This window comes from Poecilia mexicana, unplaced genomic scaffold (genome assembly GCF_051168715.1).
Source record: "Poecilia mexicana isolate PSO_F unplaced genomic scaffold, ASM5116871v1 scaffold_12, whole genome shotgun sequence".
Lineage (NCBI taxonomy): Eukaryota > Metazoa > Chordata > Actinopteri > Cyprinodontiformes > Poeciliidae > Poecilia > Poecilia mexicana.
This window is the reverse complement of record NW_028263381.1, coordinates 26,973,872-26,990,506: the sequence shown is the minus strand read 5'-3', so window position 1 is coordinate 26,990,506 and position 16,635 is coordinate 26,973,872. Positions and strand designations below refer to the sequence as shown.

General features: G+C 48.0%; 2 protein-coding genes across 2 annotated transcripts; one reads left to right on the top strand and one right to left on the bottom strand.

The window, feature by feature from the left end:
* Positions 1 to 1,284: 1,284 nt before the first annotated feature.
* On the bottom strand, positions 1,285 to 9,169 carry fpgs (folylpolyglutamate synthase). The gene is made up of 15 exons (XM_014998397.2): positions 8,493 to 9,169; positions 6,554 to 6,682; positions 6,433 to 6,486; positions 6,199 to 6,263; positions 5,571 to 5,685; positions 4,776 to 4,853; positions 4,642 to 4,703; positions 4,086 to 4,188; positions 3,929 to 4,006; positions 3,708 to 3,855; positions 3,251 to 3,334; positions 3,029 to 3,179; positions 2,880 to 2,955; positions 2,736 to 2,802; positions 1,285 to 2,551 (listed from the first exon to the last, which is right to left on the bottom strand). The coding sequence occupies exons 1-15, from the start codon at positions 8,640 to 8,642 to the stop codon at positions 2,178 to 2,180; spliced, it is 1,734 nt and encodes a 577-aa protein (XP_014853883.2). The 5' UTR covers positions 8,643 to 9,169; the 3' UTR covers positions 1,285 to 2,177.
* Positions 9,170 to 9,575: 406 nt separating this feature from the next.
* On the top strand, positions 9,576 to 13,512 carry cdk9 (cyclin-dependent kinase 9 (CDC2-related kinase)). Its single transcript, XM_014998399.2, has 7 exons — positions 9,576 to 9,681; positions 9,828 to 9,941; positions 11,024 to 11,105; positions 11,181 to 11,271; positions 11,343 to 11,509; positions 11,578 to 11,749; positions 12,668 to 13,512. The coding sequence occupies exons 1-7, from the start codon at positions 9,641 to 9,643 to the stop codon at positions 13,180 to 13,182; spliced, it is 1,182 nt and encodes a 393-aa protein (XP_014853885.1). The 5' UTR covers positions 9,576 to 9,640; the 3' UTR covers positions 13,183 to 13,512.
* Positions 13,513 to 16,635: the final 3,123 nt, after the last annotated feature.

The window sequence follows — 16,635 nt, the reverse complement described above, 5'->3', positions numbered from 1 at the left end:
TCGAGTACCTCGATTATTAAAATTCTTCGAGAAAAATTTACCTGCCTCGAAGCGTCAATATTACGTTTTAATTAACGCACCGTGTTCCTGCCGGGACTTTATTTGCGCTCTCACTTCCGCCTGAGTTGTTGACGGAAGCTAAGTGTTAGCAACATAACGTTCACTTTTCAAGTTCGGTCCGGGAGGACTTTGATTCATGATAATGTCCGGGTTTTTGTTGTTTTTCGGGGGACCAGTAAACATCCTTAAAATAACGGGAGCTTTTCTCCGGAGCTGCTGGTTCAGAGCGAACGGCGGGATTATTTACACGGTGAGCGGATAGACTGAACACTGCGGGTGGCTTTAGATGCGTAGCTTTACTGAAAATATCAGAAAATAAATTTCATATCATCCCGGTCGCAGCAAATGGGTGGCGAAGAGCATCATGACGTTACATACCTGGTAGATGTTTCTGTGTGGACGAATGCAGGAGTCAAATCCCGTCGCCAACATGGGATATAAATGATATAAATGACTGGGCGAGGTGAGAGTTCATTATTAAACTGAAGACAAATACATAAACAGAAACTGGAGTATAGACATTTCTTTATAATAGCCTGCTCACAAATAGACAGGTTATTTGTTAGCCTGCCTCCTTATTATTACATATAACTTCAGATTTTTGTATAATTTTTCAGGTTAACTTAGAAAGTGAGTTATTATTGTAGCAGGTTAATTTTCTGAACTACAGAAAAATTATTGTTAGAGAAGCTCAAATGTGAAAAATTGGACTGATATTGATATCCAATAGTAACACTGCTGTATGTTATGTTTTTTTAACCGATTATTCGATTACTAAAATATTCGTTTACAACAGCCCTACTACAATGCATTACTTCACATCACTTTCACAGTAAATGAATCCTCTAAACCAGGGGTCCCTAAAGTGGGTCCTGGCATCCTGCATGTTTTAGTTCCCTCCCTGGTTTAAGGCACCTGGATCCAATGACGCCTCATTACAGGCCTAAGAAAAGGTTGTTACCACCAGGGAGAGACTAAAACATCCAGGATGCCGGCCCTCCAGGACCCACTTTGGGGACCACTGTTCTAAACCCTAAACAAATTAAATGTACAACTTAGACTTAATTACTGAACATACATTTCAGCATCAAACTGTTTATGGTCCATTTAATGATTGATTTAAAAAAAAGAAGTTGATTTTGGGTTCAGTTTCTCTGACTTCACAGCTTTAAATTAATTTCAGCATTTTCCAGCTGCAGAAACCCAAACAGGAAGAGTTCAAACTGTAAGCAGGAAAACATTTTAATTATTTTTTTATTGGCACCATCATCAAATCCATAATTTAAACATTTTCTGACATCTTCATTGTAGTCTGACTGCCAAAATGTCAGAGTTTAGAGAGAAATTCATGGAATTAATATATCAGTACCAACATCCTGATTGGATCAGATTCAGATATGTTCATCTATCCTGATGCTTCTGCCTGCAGTACCTCTCACCGCCTGCAGATGTCAGTATAATCATTTAAATTAAGGCTCATTTAAATCTGATCTGAACCGGATCAGAACCGCAACCATCCTCAGTAGTGTTGAAATCTTTCCCACAGAACTGAAACAAAGTAGAAGAGACAGAAACACACAGAGAGACTGACATCATGAAGGCAGAGGTTCTGGTTCTGCTGGGTCTGGTTCTGCAGCGCGACCCATCCAGCAGAGACCAGTGGTTCATGTAAACAGTGCTTCAAGTAAGACTCAGAAAGCCGAGGCCCGGTCCGATCAGAACCGGGCCCTCACACTGAACTGACCCCTGCTGGGGCTCCTCAACGGGTTCTGGTTCTGAAGGTCAGCTGGGTCACGGCTGGTTCGGTTCTGTTGGGTTTAGACGCAGACTGGGCTGGGTTTGGACCGCTGTGACCCAATGGTACCCAGCAGCCAATCACTGATCAGAACCAGATCAGAACCTGATCAGAAAATAAAGAAAGTCCAAAACAACAAGACGACCCATCTGGTGAGAAGAGCTTCAGAACCGGGACAGAACCCGGTAATCCACCTGGAAGGTCCAGTTTCACCCAGCCTGGAAGTAAAGCAGCACCGACCCGTCCCAGTCGACCCAGCGTTCCCAGATGACCCAGCGTTCCCAGATGACCCAGCGTTCCCAGATGACCCAGCGTTCCCAGTCTACCCGTCCTCTGGGTCCAGGTGCTTGAGGACGCCTCCCACCAGGTGCAGGCTGCCGGTCACCAGGACGTGGACGTGTGCGGCGTCCTGAAGCAGCGCGGCCTTGGCGGCCATGCTGGGTGTGACGGGCGGCGCCGTCTGAGCCGGGTCGGTCAGAACCGGGTCTCGTCCTTGGGCGATCCAGCAGAGGGCGCTGAGGATGCTGGGGAACACCAGCGAGTCCGCCTTCCTCTCAGCGAGCGGCGCCGGGCCGTCCCGGATCAGCAGCGGCGCCGGGTAGTCATCTCCGCCGTCGCTAAGGAGACGCCAGCTCCGCTCGTTGTCCAGGCAACAGGTCAGCATGGTCTCCACTGCGACATTGAAGTTCTGCTGGTCTGAGAGGAGACGGGTCCATGTTCAGACATAAACACTGAAGTTCTGCTGGACCAGCCGGTCCAAAACCAGAACCAGAGAAGAACCGAATATCAGCAGGTACAGGAGGATCAATAAGAGAAGACGGAACTGAACAGTTCCCTGCGGAACTGAACTGTTCGTTCAGCAGCAGACTGCGGCTCTGACCTGCGTTGCCGGAGGCGACGGTTTCGGTGATGTTGGGGCAGAACACGGCCAAGTCGAAGTGACACGGCTGGAGGAGAGAGCAGAGAGGCTGCTGTTAGCCCACCTGGACCCGGTCCGGTTCTGTCCGATCCGGTCCTGACTCACCAGCAGTAGCTTCAGCATGGCGGCGGCGTCCCTCTTCCCGGTGGCGTTGAACAGCAGAACCCGGACCACGGCTCCACTGGAACACAGCAGCGGGTCAACAGGAGCAGCTTCACACAGACACGGGTCGGTACCGGTCCGCTCCGGCTCACCTGGCTCCGCTCTGGGACTGGGCGGCGGCCTCCTGGAACCACTGGACGCAGGCCTGCATGCTGCGGTGGGTGTGGGCTCCGTCCAGGAAGTAGGTCAGCGCGCCGCGCCGCAGCGTCTGGCTCCGGCCGGCCCAATGCGTGTCCGCCAGGCCTGGAACCAAACACAGGAACCATGAGCCAGTGCGGGTTCTACGGGTCCGACCGAACGGTTCCGGGACTCACCTTTCACCATGGCGGCACCTGGTCGGAAAGAGTCCGCCTGCAATACGCAGCTGCTGTCCGGATCAGGAAGGGCGGGGCTTGAATCTGCACAGACAGGAAGTCCAGACGGGCTTTTCCACACAGAACCTCTAGACCAGAACCTCAGAACTTCTCATAGTTTGGGAGCAGGGTCTTTATTTATGCTTGATAAACTAGCCTCCGGTCACCAGGTGGCAGCAGAGCTCAAACTAACCAGGCTGACAGGTGAGACGTTTGTAACAAAAGAAAGAATGTCGGCAGAGCCAAGCAAAATAAAATAAAAATTTAATTACGAAAACAAATTCCTAATTTTACGATAAAGCTCATTTTAAGGAGAAAACACTGTGATGTCATCAGGACGGTCCGTGTGATCCGTCGTGTCAAAGTCCTGCTGGTGATCCAGATGTTAACAGATGGATATTTCCTCGTTGGGTCTCACCTGGCCCACACCTCCGCTGCAGCCAGGTGTGGCAGAGCTGCAGGGCCAGCGACGCGTTGGAGCGCTGGTGCTGACCCGCCAGGCCCAGCTGCAGCGCTCCGGACTCCGTCTGGTACCGGTCCAGGTCCGGACAGACCCGCAGCGGACACTGCAACGGCAGACAGGAAGACGTGAGGTTGACGGCCGGCGGCAGCGCCAAGCCGCCGGTCCCAGACACTCACCTGGATCTCTCTGGCCCGGTCCCTCAGAACCGTCATGGCTTCCTGCGGCTGCCGGACCGTGAATGCGGGAACGCCCGGCTGCACAGAAGTCAACCTCCGAGTGAAGAACCGGACATGGAGTCTGAACCTACCTGGACCCGACCAGAACCAGACGCACCTTGAAGATTCCCGCTTTCTGCCAGGCGATCTTCTCGATGGTGTCGCCCAAAATCTGGGTGTGGTCGATTCCCAGAGAGGCGATGCCACAGACCCACGGCTTCCTGGGAACGCACGGGTCAGTGAGCGGCTGGAGCACGACACCAGAACCAGAACCCAAAACAAAGCAAGAACCCAACACCAGAACCAGATAGAATCAGGAACTCAACCAGAACCACAACCCAACATCTACCCTGTCCCGATACTTTCTACCCAAGAAGCTGGACAGAGGATGCAACAGCATAGCTTTCTATGCCAAGCCACACCAAGTTAAGCTATACGAGGGTAAGCTAAGCTACACTAACCTACACTAAGATGTCCTGCGCTACGCTAAGCTAAGCTATGCATCAAGCTCCAGAACTCAACAACAGAACCAAACATCTAGCCTGTCTTGGTACTAACAGGCGCTAAGCTACGCTACACCAAGCTAAATCAAACTAAGCTAATATTTCCCCCTGCTTGAAACAGACGGCTTCCAGCCTTAAAGTGACGGCGTCCACCTTTAAGCAGAGTCCCACCTGACAACGTTGGTGCAGTCGTACGCTCCTCCGATCCCGACTTCGATGATGGCCAAGTCCACCTGAACGAAAGCAGCCAATCAGACGCAGCGATGGGAAGCAGCCAATCAGACGCTGCGGCGGCGGGAGCTCACCTTCTCTTGGAGGAACACGTGGAACGCCAAGATAGTGAGGAACCGGAAGTACGCCGGCATCGTCCCTCCATGGGCCTCCTGAGGTCAGAGGTCAGAATCACCTTACGAAGTACAATAAATGACAAGCAGGACTTCAAGCCCGCACCATTAACCCTCCCCCGCCATGCCTCAGGGCATAAAAACAGTTTTGATGGGATTTTGGCCATATTTTACAGCATCTTTGTTTCTTCAGTCTTACTGAACTGTAGCCATTTTCACCTGTATGAAGTGTAAACGTTGAGTTTGGGGGCGTGGCCAGTAACAGCTCATTTGCTGAAAAGAACTGAAAAAAAAATGCAGAACTGAGGAGGTGAAACCTGATTATCTGAGTTTGTTAAAAACAATGTAATGAACATGTTCAGTAACCATGGAGACCAATCCCAACCATTTTACCCTACACCTTTAACCAGATGTATGGTAAAATGATGATTTTTGGCCCTTTGGGTTTCCCATACAGCCCACACAGTTACCAGCAAAACGCAAAGTGAGGCCTGAACGTCTCCAATAAGCCTGTGGAGTCACATGGAGGTCACGCTCTGCCCCACACCAGCACACTCATTAACTGGTTCCTCCTTTCTGGAACTGGGCCCAGTGCAGAGCGGACTGGGCCAATCGGACCGGGCCAATCGGACTGTTAGATTCTGATCTGCAGTTCAAACACTGAAAACTCTGACTTTCTCTCTGGTCTGTAAACGCATCATCCAGCAGATTTGATGGTGAGTTTACAGGCCGGGTTCTGGTTCTGGTTGGGCTCACCTTGGTCTCATCCAGCCGTCCGTAAACCTGCCAGAAGTATTTGGTGAAAAGTTCGTTGCTGATTGGCCGGCCGTCGATGCGGATCCTCTCCCTCACCTGGACCAGGTGGGGCGAGCTGCAGGAAACAGGAAGTCAGAGCAGAACGTCGTCCAATCAGAAGCCTATGCTCAACAATAACCTGCTCCACCGAAACCTGGACTGGTGGTGGCAGCATCATGCTGTGGGCAGCGTTATTCTAAATCTGGTTCATTTGCAGTAAAATCTGACTAAATAAATGATAGAAAGCAAATAAACTGATAAAATGTTAAATTAATCTATGAAGAACATAAATTTATAAATAACTTGACTAAAATAGCTAAACTAAGTCAAATAAAAAATATAAATAAATAAGTATATTATTGTATAAATAAGTTCAAGAAAATATTAAATAAAATTAAAAAGTAAATAAATTGACAAACTGTTAAATAAAATCATAGATCAATAAACAGATCTAATGAATAACATTTTATAATGCAAAAAAATAAAAAATTTCTTTATATTTGAAATTATTTAAAAACAATAAAATATTTTTATAGTGTTAAAGTCGGTTCCATCTGAACCAGGACCGGATTCACCAGACCGGACTCACCTGTAGAACCCGGTCCGGAAGCCGTAGGTTCTGAGGATCCGCTCCGTGAACGCGCAGGTGGATCCCTGGAAGACAGAGCGGCTGGGGTCAGGGTCAGAGGGTCAGGGGTCAGAGGTCAGAGGGGCTGGAGTCAGAGCAGCTGGGGTCAGAGGGTCAGGGCTGAGAGGTCAGAGGTCAAACTGGTGTTCCTGGTGCTTGCATCAGGTCGGCGTACCGGCCCTTTAAGAGCCTCACCTTGCCCTTGGTCCCTGTGACGTGGATGATGTTGAGGTGATCCAGCTGCTCCACCTGAAACAAACAGAGGGTCAGCCTGAAGCAGCAGAGCAGGTTCTGGTTCTGGTTCTGGTGGACCCACCGTGAGCCCGGCCTGCTCCAGGAAGCCCGGCATGGCCAGCAGCTGCTGCTGGGGGTCTCTCTGCCCCCTGCTGGTCTGCTGCAGGACGCTGGCGTTGCTCTGCAGCGTGTTCAGGGTGCAGATGGCGTCCTGCAATAGGAAGTAGGTCTGATGACATCCTGACCCGGAAACACAGCCAGAACCAACGACCCAAACCCAACATGGAGCAGAGCTGAACCTGAACTAACCCACTGGCTCAGCCACTGGTGGAGGCAGCATCATGCTGGGGGAGGAGGGCTGGAGCTGAACCCCGTTAGCAGCAGAGACGCTTTAGTTACTGATCCTGTGCGACTCTTGCTGAGATTTCCCACGCTCATTGAAGGTAGCACTGACAAAAGCAGCGCAGGTTGTGAAGATCTGCTAAGCTAACGCTAACTGGTCTGGTGGCGGTCTGGGAGGAGAGATGTTAGGTGACAGATGGACCCGAATCCTTTAGGACTAAAATCTGTTTCCATGGTAACAGCGCTCCTCAACAGGTGTCTGTTTCTGTTGGAGGTGTCATTTCACATTGGTGAACTTTGTGTCGCATCAAACCTCAGAGGAGGGGATGAAGCACAACCAGCCGCTGGAGTGAACATTTTATCAGCAGCAGCTTCTGGCGCCGCTGACAGAAACCCAAACCGGTTCTGATCACATCAACACAATCGGTGCTGCGCAGTGACAGTTCAAGGATTTAGCAGAATAAAAACAAACTCCTCTGAGTTCAAATTAATATTTATACTTATTACTGTGCGTCGGACCTGCTGTGTTTAACTTAGTCGCCATATTTAAAATATTTAAACATATTAATGTTTCTGTAACGTTTTGGGTTCCCAGCTCTCACCTGGACGTTTGGGACGGGAGGCTGTGACCTCCTGGGGTCACAACAATATTTATGTTACTGTTCTGAAAAATAACAAACTTAATGAACGTAACTTAATATCTTGAAAAAGGATGTAAGAATTTCCAAGTCTTTGGGCAGGACATTGAAATAAGTAATTGAAGTAAAAAGTCTGTTAAAATATTGTGACTTTAAGAATGAACAATATTTTGTATGTAAAGAGCAACACAAAGTGTGAAACAGAGTTCTGTGTATTTAACACAGACGGCTCCATGTACATGAAATGTGTCCAGCACTGCTGAGCAGGCTGACAGGAAGGGGACCAGATATCGCTTTTAGATTTTAAATAATGTTTAAAATGTAAAATATGCAAATTGGTAGAGGTCACCACAGTACATGTCGGCCATGTGAGTAAATTATCCTACATGATTTAAAATGTGACATTTCCACATCCAGCGGATTGGAGCTCAGGTTTTTACTAAACTTTAATCATCGTCCGGTTTTCACTGACATGTTAAGTTGCTTCAAGCATCTGACAGATACAAACTAATCTAAACACACCTGGACAGAATGAACACAGCCAGGTGAACAAACTAAAACAGTCCGTTTCAGCTGAAACGGTTCAGCATTAATCTGGCTCTTAGCGCTGAACTGGCTCAGTTAAAGGCCGATTCATGTGTTAAAGTGGCCTAGTCAAAGTGCATACCTGACTCCAGCTCAGAATCTGTGTGAGACGGAATGTTGCAGTTCCATCCAGTCTGACTGCGCTGCAGATGCTTTAGTCTGAAAAATGGACCGAGAGGTCCAATCAGAACCGGTTCTGTAGGAGCACCTCCTTCTACTGACCAGAACCGGGAGTTCACATGTCCAGCTGTACTTTGACCCAGTGGACCGCGGCACCAGCCGGCCTCCATTAGCTCTCTGCTGTTCTCCCAGTACAACTAACTGGGCCCATGTTTGTCTCTTCATCCCGGTGCAAAGTTGCGGTTCGGTTCAAACTTATAAAGCTGCCGCCGCCCGGACTCAGCTGGCCGAGCTAACGGGCTAGCAGCGCCCGGAGGAGCCGCGCCGCGCCCCTACCTGGTACTCCATGCCGGGGAAGTGAGGAGCCGCCTGGGTGCTGTGGTTCCGGACTGCCCGGTTCGCCAACCTGAACACCGAGTCCCGTTCACTGCACGAGGCGCCAAACGCCGACTGCCGCTGCAGCACGCGCAGCAGACACGCCATCATGAGGCGGTGGGAGTTACAGGAAGCCACGACCAAATATGGGCGGGTCCTTTCAGATACGTAATGACGTCCAGTTACGCCCCTTCTACGGCTTTTTGTTTATTTTCTGGATGTAGGCACGTTACAGTCAAAATATGAACCATACAGTATATAATATGTTCAAACTGAACAGATTTACAAAAACACAAAGAAAAACGAATATAACAGACATTTACTGCTAATCAACTGGGCATTTAAAATGTTCTTATTGAGCGAAATTTCATCCCAAAGCTCCAATAATAATAAACAAATTAAATAATGAAAATGAATACATAAAATACTAATAGTTTGAAGACGGAGGTCAATGCGTATTCTACAACTCTAGTTGAAAGTTGGATAAGAAATAATTAAAGAATTGAACAATTTGATGGCTGGAGAAAATATTGATTTAAAAACTTATATAAAAAAAACCCCGAGATAGTTTAGTAAATAAATAACTTCACTAAAATATGATAAATTGATAAATAAATAATACAAAAATAATATATATAATCATTTAAAATTTACATTTTAAATAATAGTGATGGAGTAAATGACAACAATTAAAAATGGCTAATTAGATAAATAAATCAAAAGAATAAAAATATGTATAAACTGATGTATGCAATTCCCAATATTATTTGATTAAACAACATAATTATCAGTTAAGAAGGCAAAAATGTAAATTAATAGGTTAAACGATCAACAAATAAATAGATAATTAGATTTTTAAAAATGAATCTAAATATTTTTCTGAAACAATATGTTGAATACTTTAAGAAGCTTTATTAATCATAACCAATTTATAGGACTAACTTTTTACCCTGAAAAATCTGAATTCTCAAGAAAAATACCTGTTACATCTTTTGTTGATGTAACAGGTTGCAGTTGCAGCCTCTCTCCAGCTGGTGGCAGTAGAGCTCCGTGTTTTTAATTGATCAGCCGCTAGATCAAACCAAAGAAGAACTACTTCCGGTGCCGAAATGCAGCGAGAGAAAACAAGCAACGCCACCGCGGCTGAAAAGTGAGAATTTCTCTCATTTTCTCTAAACAATGTTTTCCAGCTATTGTTCTGGCTGGTTGATGGAGCTGTTTTTATCGCGTCCAGCTCCCTGTTCAGCCAAAAGGATCCAGATTGAGGTGAAAAACGGCTTTTATTTCCCTCCGCAGGCCCGACCGGGAGGCCGCCATCATGTCCAAATACTACGACGGAGTGGAGTTCCCGTTCTGCGACGAGTTCTCCAAGTATGAGAAGATGGCCAAGATCGGACAGGGAACCTTCGGGTGAGGAACACGATCAGATTTTAATTGCTGGCTTCAGAAGATGATGATTAGCTTTCGAACTAGAACCTAAAGGCCCACTTCCGCTTGTTTAGGTAATCTGTACCTGAGATTAACTGACCCGACCTAAGCTAGCTTGGTTTAAACTTAACCTGTATTTTTAAAGTGCGTTTTCTGACCAGTTAAACTTTCAAAAACAGGAGATTTAATCCTGGTTGAATCAAACCCAAAACCACAGGGAGAGTATCACTGCGACATATTTTACTGACGGAAATGTAAGAGGTAAAACATCGGTCTGACATTTAGAAAATGTCATCAGGCAGACAGAAATATGCAAATTATGGTATTTTAAAACATATTTTACTTCCAGTGATATTGTTGGTGTTTGCCGTTTCTTCTTGATCTCCAAGAAGACAAACAGAAAATATCAACAAAGCTGCTGTAGAAACAAGAGGTCTCACTTCCACGTTAACTCTCTGATACTTGTTTGAAACGCACATTGCGGAGGATCCAGACATTTTACTGAAGTAAAAAGTCTGATGTGGTGAAAGTAACAGTCGATGTTAATCAGCTCTCTGATAATCGGTCCGGTCGGATCTGGACTGGGTGGTTCTGTCTTCACTCTGGGTTCTATAAAAACCTGGAATCAGATTTGGAAGCATAAAAATATCAACGTGAAGGTATTCTGTGTCTGACCTGACCGCTGGGACCCGAGCTGCTTTATTATTATTATTATTATTATTATTATTATTATACACTGAATAAATCTGTTAAATACCAGGTGGAGTATTTCACAGATTATAGTGATTATTCTGATCAGATTTTTTACATGTTGGGAATAAAAGTTCTATTAAAAGTTCCAGTGATGTTTTTTAATAAACCTCCATTTATCTCAGGTGTGGCTGGACTTTAGAACGGCCTTAAAGGGGCGGTAGCCCAGGCCACAGATTTTAACATTTTTAACAGATGTGTTAGTTCATATAAAACCCCACATCAGGTGAGCTGTGTTCATATTTCCCTGGAGGTTCTGTAGAACCTTCGTCTGGACTCAGGATCTTCAGTGATCGTTTGCTTCTGTCTGACAGGGAAGTGTTCAAGGCCAAGCACCGGCAGACCGGGAAGAAGGTCGCTCTGAAGAAGGTTCTGATGGAGAACGAGAAGGAAGGGGTGAGAAACCGGATTCTGACCCGGGTTCTACTGACCTGAAATGAGTTCTGACCCATTCTGACCCGGTTCCTCCAGTTCCCCATCACAGCTCTGAGGGAGATCAAGATCCTGCAGCTGCTGAAGCACGAGAACGTGGTGAACCTGATCGAGATCTGCAGAACCAAAGGTTGGTCCTCCAGGTCTGGTACCGGCCCGACCCGCTTTCAGAGCTCTCACGGTTCCGTGTGTTTGGCCCAGCGACCCAGTTCAACCGCTACAAGGGCTCCATCTACTTGGTGTTTGACTTCTGCGAACACGACCTGGCCGGCCTGCTGAGCAACGCCAACGTCAAGTTCACTCTGGCCGAGATCAAGAAGGTGATGCAGATGCTGCTCAACGGCCTCTACTACATCCACCGGAACAAGGTGAGCCCGGCCCGGTTCTGATTCTGCTTCCGGAGCTGACGCCTGCTAACCTTCTGGTTCTGCCTCAGATTCTGCACAGAGACATGAAGGCGGCCAACGTCCTGATCACCAGAGACGGAGTCCTGAAGCTGGCAGACTTCGGCCTGGCCCGGGCCTTCAGCCTGGCCAAGAACAGCCAGGGGAACCGCTACACCAACCGGGTCGTCACGCTGTGGTACCGGCCGCCGGAGCTGCTGCTGGGTGAGAAACTACATGCTGGTTTCAGCATCTGTCCACCACACAGAAATGTTTATTGTTGTGGTGGAAAACTGGAATAAGTATCAGTTTTTGATGTATTAAATGTATAGAAATAGCAGGGGGAGCTGTTCCTGTATTTAGTGATTGTCCAGCAGGGGGAGCTGTTCCTGTATTTAGTGATTGTCCAGCAGGGGGAGCTGTTCCTGTATTTAGTGATTGTCCAGCAGGGGGAGCTGTTCCTGTATTTAGTGATTGTCCAGCAGGGGGAGCTGTTCCTGTATTTAGTGATTGTCCAGCAGAGGGAGCTGTTCCTGTATTTAGTGATTGTCCAGCAGGGGGAGCTGTTCCTGTATTTAGTGATTGTCCAGCAGGGGGAGCTGTTCCTGTATTTAGTGATTGTCCAGCAGGGGGAGCTGTTCCTGTATTTAGTGATTGTCCAGCAGGTGGAGCTGTTCCTGTATTTAGTGATTGTCCAGCAGGGGGAGCTGTTCCTGTATTTAGTGATTGTCCAGCAGGGGGAGCTGTTCCTGTATTTAGTGATTGTCCAGCAGGGGGAGCTGTTCCTGTATTTAGTGATTGTCCAGCAGGGGGAGCTGTTTCTGTATTTAGTGATTGTCCAGCAGGGGGAGCTGTTCCTGTATTTAGTGATTGTCCAGCAGGGGGAGCTGTTTCTGTATTTAGTGATTGTCCAGCAGGGGGAGCTGTTTCTGTAGTTTGGTTGTCAGTCCAGCAGTTAGAGCTGTTTCTGTATTTAGTGTTTGTCCAGCAGGGGGAGCTGTTTCTGTAGTTTGGTTGTCAGTCCAGCAGGGGGAGCTGTTCCTGTATTTAGTGATTGTCCAGCAGGGGGAGCTGTTCCTGTATTTTGGTTGTCAGTCCAGCAGGGGGAGCTGTGTTTGCTGACTCTGGCTGTTTCTCCTCCAGGCGAGCGGGACTACGGGCCGCCCATCGACCTGTGGGGGGCGGGCTGTATCATGGCAGAGATGTGGACCCGCAGCCCCATCATGCAGGGCAACACGGAGCAGCACCAGCTGACCCTCATCAGCCAGCTGTGCGGCTCCATCACGGCCGAGGCCTGGCCCGCTGTGGACAAGAAGTACGAGCTGTACCAGAAGATGGAGCTGCCCAAGGGCCAGAAGAGGAAGGTCAAGGACCGGCTCAAAGCCTACGTCAAGGATCCATATGCCTTGGACCTCATCGACAAGCTGCTGGTTCTGGACCCAGCCCAGCGGGTCGACAGCGACGACGCCCTCAACCATGACTTCTTCTGGTCCGACCCCATGCCATCCGACCTCAAGAACATGCTGTCCACGCACAACACGTCCATGTTCGAGTACCTGGCCCCGCCCCGGCGCAGGGGCCACATGCCGCAGCAGCAACCCAACCAGAACCGGAACCCGGCCACCACCAGCCAGACTGAGTTCGACCGGGTCTTCTAGCCAGATCCAGAACCAGACAGACGCTCTTACTGACATTTCCTGCAGGATCGTCCTGCTTGTTACATTTACCTTCAGGACGTTTGGGTTGACCCGGAGTCCTGCTGAAGGTTTTAGACCAGTTCTGGACCAGTTCTGGACCGGTCCATCAGCCTCGCTCCATGAAAAGACGTTTAGTTTTAACGATCCTGTTCAGTCCAGGAGGGAAACTGCTCTTGGTTCTGATTGGTTCCAACTGGACTTGCTCAGGTTATTTATAGGAACGAGTCAAACGAGTTCTGAGCGGTCCACTGGGCCGGAACCACACACTAATAAAATGTGATTTTTCATAAACTCGTTTGTCATTTTGTTTGAGGGTCAGGAGGAACCAAAGAGGAACATTCTGGACCTGGAACCGGGTCTATGATGCTGCAGTGGCGCCATCTGTCCACTAGATGGCAGCAGAGAACCTTAGCAAACAAGCAAAAATGAATGTTAATTTTAGTGTTTTAATGACATTAAAATACTGTATGTTTGTAGGAACACAGATTAAATCAACTTTAATAAAGCTGCCTCCTCCACTCGGCTGAATGTCAGATCGTAGATGGATTCATAATCCTACAATTGTTTTTATTTTGTTATTGAAATGGTAAAATGTGACTCAACTGTTGAAATATGAAGAACAACTCCCAAATACTGCGAACTATCCACCTGTTCAATGGCAGCGTTTTTTTAATACTCATTTAGTTCTTGACGTCACGCTGTTCAGCGGCCCACTCCGCCATGACACCGGAAGTCAAACAACCTGTGCGCTAAAGCGCACAGGTTGTTTGACTTCCGGTCGTCTGTGACTGCTGGTCACAGACGATGAAGATAAAAACGGACTGACGGTCCATATTATTTCGCCAATATGGCTTTTATTTAGTGATTTCAGTGTAAAAATGGTCGCAGTGCTGTGGGTCGGCAAACCGAACGTCATTTTTTCGTAAACATTTCGGTGAGGAAAGAAGATGGCCGCCGTCAACCACTCGGACCTGCTGCCCTCGGAGTTTTCACGGCTTCACAGCGAATATTGTTTGCAAGGTAAGAAGAATAACGTTCATAAACCTCACTGGTGAGTAAAATTCGTGAGATGCAACCAAATATTGGATTAGGACAAAGGTACTTCATGTGGGAAGGGAAATATGTCGGTCAATATTTAGCGGCCACAATATTAATATTAGTATGGTTGGCGGCCATTTTTAGTAACATTAACATGGGTTAACTTTACAGATGGCGTTCACTATGAAGACTAGTAATGGCAGCAGCATGGGCGTATTTAGTGAGCTAATTGTTAGCCTGCTGCTAACAAACTGCTGGTTTATAGCAGTGAACCAGTAGAAGAGTTCGGGTGAATATTAAATGTTTGCCTAAATATTTTAATACCTGCTGAAAGTCTTTTATCCTGCTGACCGAGTGCAGCTGGTTGTTTAATAAAAATAATCGCCATGACAACGGTTGAGCACCACTTTGACCTGAACCTCAGCCCAACAGCTAGACTTCTCTCAGAGAAAGTTTTCCTCTGGAAACTCCTGGCCGTTTTCCTGACGGCAGGGTTCCTCCCCTCCGGACTGCAGATGGGATGTCTCCGTACCTGAGCTGGTCGTCGTGGTAACACCTCAGGCTCTCCTCCCTCCCTTCTGCGTGTCACGCCGCGGCTTCCCTGGATGATGGATTACTATTTTAGTTCCAGAACGGCTCGGCTGTCAGTCCGGCTGAAGAGGAGGCAGCGTGTGCGCCGACAGGGATGACAACAACAAGCAGCAGAAATTAGAAAGCAATCCAACGGACAGATGGGCCTGTGAGCCGCAGCCACCTGCATGCTAATGGACCTGCGGCTCACACAGCGGCGGATGACGGGTTGGCTGTCCGGACGGGAGGAATGTCTCAGCAGAACCAAACGGACTGAACCCACTGCAGTTCGCTGTGTTGGAGGTGATTTTGCCTTCTTCTCTGCAAACAGAGAAGATAAAACCACGTCAGTACGATTTCACACAGACCTGGAGGAGAAACGGAGAAAAGTTCTCATCCAGACCAGAATCATGACTCGAAGCAAATCTAAACAGACGGGTTTAAAGGAAGAATCTGAATTAAGGCCCCAATTCAGTTCTGTTATGTTTCTGCTGCTTCTCCAGGTGTTTGCAGACAAACTTTCTGGATTTTCTTCTTCTGCATTTGGAAAGCTGCGGGGCAGAGGCAGCCAGGCGAGGCCGAAGAGTCCTCCTCCTCCTCCTCCTCCTTTTCGTCTCCAGCCAGCGGCGCTGTGTGTGTGTGAGCGGGTCCCGTCAGTCAGTGAGGCGGCCATCTGCGTGCCTGCATGAGGCGTGAGCCAGCTGCAGGCGGCCGCTGCCAGCAGACATTAGGGAAGCAGCAGGGTGTCATTAAGGCGCCTCCATGATTGATTAACCGTAAACCTGCAGCAGGAGAGTCCCGCCTCTCTCACACACACACACACACACACACACAGCGAGAAAGGGAGGGAGCCCCCTGCTGATCTGACAGTGTAACTGCATTAGCCGCCCAGTAGGAGCAGGATGAGCAGCGCAGTCAGGGTCCATCAGGACATTAGGAGCGCAGCAGCAGCCGGCGGCAGCGGCAGGCAATGCTGCGGGCCGGCGGCTCAGCCTGACCGCTTCAACAGAACCACAGGACCAGTTTCACCACAACATCCAGAAAATCGCAAGATGAGAGCAAACGGTGTTAGGAAACAACCAGACTGAAGAGAAAAGAAAACTTTATTTATGAAGGTCCAAACTGACGGTCCAAACTGAAGGTCCAAACTGAAGGTCCAAACTGACGGTCCAAACTGAAGGTCCAAACTGACGGTCCAAACTGAAGGTCCAAACTGAAGGTCCAAACTGACGGTCCAAACTGAAGGTCCAAACTGAAGGTCCAAACTGAAGGTCCAAACTGACGGTCCAAACTGAAGGTCCAAACTGACGGTCCAAACTGAAGGTCCAAACTGAAGGTCCAAACTGACGGTCCAAACTGAAGGTCCAAACTGAAGGTCCAAACTGAAGGTCCAAACTGACGGTCCAAACTGAAGGTCCAAACTGACGGTCCAAACTGAAGGTCCAAACTGAAGGTCCAAACTGACGGTCCAAACTGACGGTCCAAACTGAAGGTCCAAACTGACGGTCCGCTTCCCTTGGGTTCCAGCTACGGTAACGTCTAGTGGATGAATGTCAGGATTAATTATTTCTGCTTTTCTCTGAGGACTGCAGGTTCTGGCTGCTCTGCCTTACGGTCGCTAACGACGCTAACATGCAGGAAACGGATAAAAACGCTGCAAAAACATGAATGATGCAAACAGCAAAACTCAGAAACGCAGCAAACAGGAAGTAGAATCACAATACCCATCAAATGGCAAAAACAACAAGAATAAAACGCTGTAAACGTTTAAATCACTGAACACCTTAAAGATCTGCTGGTTCTGGT

Excerpts from the sequence above, each read along its gene's own strand:
- fpgs (XM_014998397.2), bottom strand. The coding sequence starts at position 8,642 with ATGATGGCGTGTCTGCTGCGCGTGCTGCAGCGGCAGTCGGCGTTTGGC. Across the intron at positions 3,856-3,928 it reads ACCGGGCCAGAGAGATCCAG|TGTCCGCTGCGGGTCTGTCC; the intron begins GTGAGTGTCTGG and ends CTGCCGTTGCAG. Across the intron at positions 2,803-2,879 it reads CCATGCTGAAGCTACTGCTG|CCGTGTCACTTCGACTTGGC; the intron begins GTGAGTCAGGAC and ends TCTCTCCTCCAG.
- cdk9 (XM_014998399.2), top strand. The coding sequence starts at position 9,641 with ATGCAGCGAGAGAAAACAAGCAACGCCACCGCGGCTGAAAA. Across the intron at positions 9,942-11,023 it reads ATCGGACAGGGAACCTTCGG|GGAAGTGTTCAAGGCCAAGC; the intron begins GTGAGGAACACG and ends TCTGTCTGACAG. Across the intron at positions 11,272-11,342 it reads CGAGATCTGCAGAACCAAAG|CGACCCAGTTCAACCGCTAC; the intron begins GTTGGTCCTCCA and ends TGTTTGGCCCAG.